General features: G+C 39.5%; 1 protein-coding gene across 1 annotated transcript; it reads right to left on the bottom strand.

Annotated features, from left to right (window-relative positions):
- Positions 1–204: 204 nt before the first annotated feature.
- LOC123143912 (5'-nucleotidase SurE) lies at positions 205–6,577 on the bottom strand. The gene is made up of 10 exons (XM_044562905.1): positions 6,309–6,577; positions 4,993–5,087; positions 3,760–3,827; positions 3,568–3,611; positions 3,255–3,332; positions 2,164–2,317; positions 1,599–1,769; positions 1,085–1,153; positions 905–1,014; positions 205–403 (listed from the first exon to the last, which is right to left on the bottom strand). Exons 1-9 carry the CDS (start codon positions 6,449–6,451, stop codon positions 931–933), a joined length of 906 nt encoding a protein of 301 aa, XP_044418840.1. The 5' UTR covers positions 6,452–6,577; the 3' UTR covers positions 205–403; positions 905–930.
- Between the last annotated feature and the right edge of the window lie 216 nt (positions 6,578–6,793).

Raw genomic sequence — 6,793 nt, 5'->3', positions numbered from 1 at the left:
TCGATTCTGGCTCGACGAAAATGGCCGATTCAGCCGTTCTCCTCAGCCAGGTCCAGGGGTGCTTTAATGTTAGTGCCACAAAATCGATGCAGCACAAGTTATCAAACATTCCAAATTTGCATCCACAAATCCTGGCTGGGCTGCATGCTGGCATACCAATCATGCCCTTGAGAAGCCACTTGGGAGTTGGACATTGCCATCATGTAACAGAAAGATTGCAAAGCACCGTCTTAGCCAAAACCAGTCTCCCACTAATTACGGAAAACCACGGTTACGAATAGCTAGAGTTGTTCGAGACTGCCAAGATAAGTCAACAAGAATGTCACAGATAGATTTATTCGCAATTTACAGGCGATGACATCCGTAGGTTCAGTTTGGCCAGCCTCCCAAATAGCATGCTTGCCTGAAAACCATCATGTAAAAAGAAGTCAGTCGCATAGTGAAGTGTGGGTTTTGTGGTTTCAAAAGCTTGAGAAAAATAAACATAGATGCTATTCTTCACATTATATAACAGAAAACGAACAAGGCAAAGAGGTGAAATTGATTAGGAAAAGCAAAATGCAATTTGGGTATGTTTGGTAAATAGCAGTTCTACACAGGCTCTAGAAAATCAGTTTGGCAGCATTCCTTGAAATGTACTCCCTCCGTCCTGTAATATAAGAGCGTTTTTGACACTAGTAAAACTCTTATATTATGGATGGAGGAAGTACAACGCTGTCAATGTGCATTACGTTTCTTGCATCTGAAATTGTAATAAGATAATTCATAGATTAAAATGAGAAGAAAAAAATATTTTCAAGCAGGACAATTATATTCCTGAAATGCAAATTGACTTGACGTTTCTGCTGCTTGCAGTATGAAGTAATGCCATACAGAAATAACAATAAAGAATAAAAATACTAACATAGAGGGATGAGGAAGATGACATCTTCAAATGCGAGACAAGCAAGCCTTGTAGTAGGGTATGACATCTGCTTCTGCGCGGGAGAGAGCAACCAAAGGAGTAACAGTAATCTGGAGGAAAACAAGATACTTATCAATGGATTCCATCAAAGACACTGTATGGTAGTTAGGTCATTCTTACATATCCATCTGCAAGGGATTTGTAGTCCATGTCCTCCCCTTCCTCTTCATCATAACTTCTCTTTACTATCTGTTTAAAGCACGATCAACGAAATTAATGTACAAATATGAACTCATCATTTTAATTCCAAACACAATCTGTTTAATTTCAGTTAGCATAAGAATAACAACATCATATTTGATATCGATAAAATCTCCAGACGTCCTCAATAACATGAACAGCAATTATCATTGTCTAAACAAGGACTACCAAGTGTGCTCCATCTTTATATGGAATACCAAGTAGTCTTACTGAAATTCGCTATAAGCAGTCCACAGTATGACAGTAGACCAATATCAAACACCAGGAAAGCAGAATAAGTAGGACTTCAGGACATGAAAATACATTTTAATGCCTGAAAACAATTATGCTGCATATCTTATTGAACTATTTTTATTAGAAGGCTAACTATCAGATTCAGATTAATGTGGTTGGAGAAAATCAGAATGAAACATCAAACATATGTGAAAATTACCACTCTTTTAAACAGTAGGTCATTCGCCGATGAAGTGTCTATATCTCTGTCCTTTTCACCGTCAATATCCATGCTTGCCGTCTGGTAACTTTCTACAGAAGGCTTTTGGTAGACTGTTTGCTCCCATCCAATTCTGGCCATATATTTTCCTTGCTTTGTAATTTTGTATCCCTACTGACAGGAACATAATGTAAATATACCTAGATGTCTACTCAATGAATATCAGGAGCACACATACTTTATTTGGGCAAGTGTGCGGTAAGGAATCATGATGTTTTAACATTAAGTGAAAATCGGGAGATATATCAATCTTGGCAGTTACGATTCAAGATAGATAATTCATACTGGTAAGGCAAGGTCTACCAATAAGCAAATTGCTTCATCTTGAATGCCAACAATTTTCATGTAATAAAACTTTTAATGCCAACAAGGTCTACCTTTAGCATACTCCACAGTTTTGTCCACAAAATTGTATAGATCTGTAGTCCGATTGTTTTCCCTTTACACATACAAACTGTAAATAGAAGTACATAATTTACTACAAAATCAATGTCAGTAGATATACCTTGTGGTGTGCAGCATCAGATGGCACATCTATATTCAGGAATGATCCTTTAGGGTAGGTTCCACTCTTGATCTCGACCATGACAGCATTTATCAGAGGGATACAAACCTCTGCAGCCACTTTGAGGTCATTAACACTGCTCTGACCAGCAACCCTGAAAGTTACAATTAAGAGATCATCAGGTAGACCCTACTATCACTTATATTAACTTAGTCAATCACTTGCATAAATTTGAGGCATGGAAGGTGTGAATGAAATTTGAGCATATAAATCAAGGGTATGTTTGGATGGTGGCCAAAACTCACCGTACCAATTTTCTGGTCATTGCCAAAATATTGGTCTATGTTTGGATGGTTGCCAATTTGGGCATGCCCTGCCTATTTGCCCACTCTAGTTCATTTTTCTTGCGTGGACGAATTTTTGGCTAGCCAGAGATTTGGTAGGGCAAGCTTGGAATAAAACTGAAATAGCCAAAAACTGGCGATAAAGCTTTTATAGACGAACACTGGTGGATTCATGTGGTGCACTAGGAGTGCATGGGGATCCTGCCACGAAACTTATGCAGAACAATCCACGTTCCAATGATCTGAGATTTGGTTTGAAAGTCTGGAATTACCTAAATTTCCCAAAGAGGAAATGGGAAATATTTCAAAAAACTATTGCTTAGCAAATCACTGGTGACTCCTGCTTTCTTATATCAGCCACAGCCACTTCAGATGCTGAAAGATAATTATGAGGTTTTAGCCTTTCAGGTGAGCAAACTCTGCTGCTTCTTTGTTTCCACATGTTGGACAAAATCATTTATTTGTTGCACTTTTTGAAGGTTTTGAACAAATCAGAAGTACAGCAAACTGCCTGTTCGTTGGTACTTTGCAGATACCAGTATTTCAAATGATACACCATGACAATATGACAAAATATGAAGAAAAAAAACATTGAATAAGTAACATAATATGAACATATAACAAATTTGTTATCAAGTTCTAGAATGTACAGATGCCTGAAACGTTTGGTTAAAATATGAATGTACTATTTGCACAATAAAATGATAGTAAATATATAGAATTATATACAAAAAAAACATCGCATACCAATTGTATGACATAGATAATGCAGGAATCCCGTATATAAATGCCTCCCTAGCACCAGCAACTGTTCCAGAATATACACTACACACAAAAAACACAAGTGCTCACGATTGATTGATAAGATCAAAGCAATGCAATTAAGTTGATGGTAATAATTCCAATAGACAGTTAGACTGCCCAAACACCGCATGTGGTTCCTCTTGTTGCTTTTGACCTTGAATGGTTTCGATTGATACTCTGGCATCGGTTAACATGAAGTAATTTTGATGAAAAATACAAACATGTCATTTTGGCATGCACATGCAAAGATACTTACACATGTAATCCACAATTATTGCCAATGTTGATTCCGCTAAGCACCTGCATTAAAAATGAAGAAACATGGAACCCAAAATTATTTCGGAAAAGATTATCGGTAGGTAGTTATGTACACAGAGAGCCACTTCTTACACACTTGTGTAAAACCATAAAAGAGCATAATGATCCATGAAGAAACTCCAAAACTTACCAAATCAGGAACCAAACCATCAAAGAGCTTCCCAGAGATGCCTAAAGAGGCACAGTCAGCGGGAGTTCCTTAAAATCAATAAGAACAAATGAGCATCTAACACATAATCTCGTTGAAATCCAAATACAATTAAGAATATTGTTATATTTATGAAGAGATATTCCTCATTCATCATGTAATAAGGAAAATAACCTCTATCGACCCCCCCGCCCCCCGGCCCCCAAGGCTATAAACCCCGCATCCATCCACCGTTTGGGATTCACTTGATCCGGGCAATGTTCGGTTCTTGAATGTAGCTATATGTTCAGAGTATTGTGATAGCCATATGGTCATTAACTATAGCAATTAGGTCCGACATGTACAGTGAAACATAACAGTTATACATCAGACAGGCATATAACATCTATCATCCAATGGGGTGATTTTTTCATGTATGAATCAAAGACGCCACATGACTTGGCTACATTGGATGAATCAAATCACCCTCTTTATCTCCTTTGTTTCAACCAACCTATCAAAACCACCTTATCTTGAGTTTAGATAAACCCCTGTTACTACGGACGGATGCCATTGTCTAGTGCTTCCGCTGTTACTACTGCATAACTTAACTGGAATATTAAAAGGAAAACTAGCAGTAGCAGAGGAGCAATGAAGAAGATAGCTGACAGTATTGCACATAAATCTTAAGATCACATTGACTCCAAGTTTCTCATGTAAAATAAAGTGTAAACAGTTCTGTTTTATGTCTATAAAGACCACAGCCCCACATTGACACTATCAAATTTGGCAAAAATATCATCGACAAAGCTTCTTAGGAAATCATGGCACCATATATAATTCTAGTCTTCTCCTAGTCCGGCATCGGTTGCAGGTAATGAAAAAAAACAAATGGTATGTGCGAATAAGCTGGACCTACCACTAGCATGTGTCCTCATTTAACCATGCCAGAATAAAATAAAATAAATGAACAAACAGAAATGTCACGCATTAGTAACCAGATATCCTTCTGCCACTAGCTGACATGCTGCACTATAGTTGTCGGTGTAATCGTCTTAATTAATTAATGGCAACTTCTTATTAAACGGCTGTGTGAGTTGGCTCTACAACTGTGGAGCAAATCTCGAGGCAGCGACGGGATGGCAACCCATGCAGTGGTATAGCCCACGGGTGGCAAAAAACCTGGCATGTATGTAATATAAAAAGATGAAACTCATAAAACTAAAACAGACAAACCTGAAACTCCAAATGCTGTAGCACCATTGATATTGACACGTTTACAGCGAAGTGCAGAACGCCATGTAATGCAGTGGCTAACGCCCGACCTGTCTCTGCATTTTACGAGAAAAATAAATAAACAACATTACAAAATTGGTGCCATAAGTGGATGTGATCGATTGCAATCAGTTAAATCTTATACTCACGCCTTCTTTTGCTTCACATCGCACTAAATCAGTTTTATTCTCCACAGCACCAAGGTTTCAGATCGATGACAACATCAGTACTTTGCAAAGAAAACCATTCCCTAAATGAACCATAAGTGCATCTTATTATCTGACATACTGTTATGCACCAATAACACACATTCCAAATCAGAGTTGCCCAGCATCATATTTTATTGAACACAACGTGGCAACTTCAATGAGTATTCGAAGCTAAAGTCAGTTACATTCTGCACCAGGACAGATTCCATGTTCTCCACACAGCAGCTTGCAGAAGCTGATGCTCCGGTACCGGTATATATAATGCTTAAAGCTATACCCAGTGCTCTAATCAAGTGGCGAAACAGGTTCAGTTATGGGTTCCTTTCTTCATAAATTATTTTTTCTTGTAAATTTAAGAGTAAATTCTGCTGTACAAATCTAGTTGTTGCAACCGATATTCAGGTTGAACCAGACTTCAAAAACTTCCACCGCATTGCACCAGATTTGACAGCCGAAATCCTTATTTGAATATGGTTCAACCTTTCACTTTGAGGGATTTTTGGTTGCTAAACGAGATGGGATGTGATGATGCTTTTAAATCTCAATTAACCTATGTTCTTTTAACAAGTACATGGTCCACATTGGAATTTTATCCTGAACTTACACATACGAAAAACAGTACTTAGCACCTGGAATAGTGGAATAAATTATTTCAAATGTTCAATCACGACTTTTACTTTTACTTTTACAGCATCGAAATTCACCTGTTTCTTTGAAGGTAACATTTCTTTCTGTAGTTTGACATCAATGATCAATAGGAAAAACATAAACGAAAGAAAAAAATGCATAACAAAAAATTATATCTCCCGTTCCCATGCTTTGATGCTTTTTCAGGTGCGAGTGCCAAATAAGAGAATGGAAATTAACACTTCCCATCCAAAATTCTTCCTTTTTTTTTTGTGTCTCCTAATCCTTCGACCCAAGAAATCCCCATTCGGAACCAGCGCATCGTCAATCGCCGTGTGCTCCCACAGCAGAATCATCACAAAGCAACAAGTAACCGAGAAACAGGACGGATCGAGGAAAGGGGGGGATCACGAGGGGGAGGGGGGAGGGGAGAGGACTGACGTGTCGGGCGCGCAGACGAGGACGCGGTAGCGCCCCTGGGCGACGAGCTGGTCGACGAGGAAGCGGAGCCCCGGCGCGTCGATGCCGTCGTCGTTCGTCACCATCACCACCGGCGCCGCCGCCGCGGCCGCCGTGGAGGCCATGGAGGCAAGAGCCGTGTACGGGCGCGGGTAGAGAAGTTTCCGTTTCCGTTCTGCGGCTGGGGTTTTGGGTGTTGGCTACCTGCCCCCGTTTTACTTTTTTTTTTTTTGAGGGAGCCCCCGTTTTACTATTGGAAGGAGGCCCCAGCGAACGTCCGCATAGCCCTGTGACCGGAATCAAACGAATGACATTTAAAAAAAAAAATACACTGTGTTCGCTGGCAATAAAACCCATTAACATTCGCGCAATGTGCGCACGCTGGTGGTGTCCACGTGGGCACAAGGGGCTGGGCACGTACTATTCTTGCATGAGAAAAAATAGATGAAAAACACAGGTAACATCTC

This window comes from Triticum aestivum, chromosome 6D, assembly GCF_018294505.1.
Source record: "Triticum aestivum cultivar Chinese Spring chromosome 6D, IWGSC CS RefSeq v2.1, whole genome shotgun sequence".
In the NCBI taxonomy this organism is placed as follows: Eukaryota; Viridiplantae; Streptophyta; class Magnoliopsida; order Poales; family Poaceae; genus Triticum; species Triticum aestivum.
The sequence above is the reverse complement of the archived record's forward strand: the minus strand, read 5'-3'. Positions and strand labels throughout refer to the sequence as shown.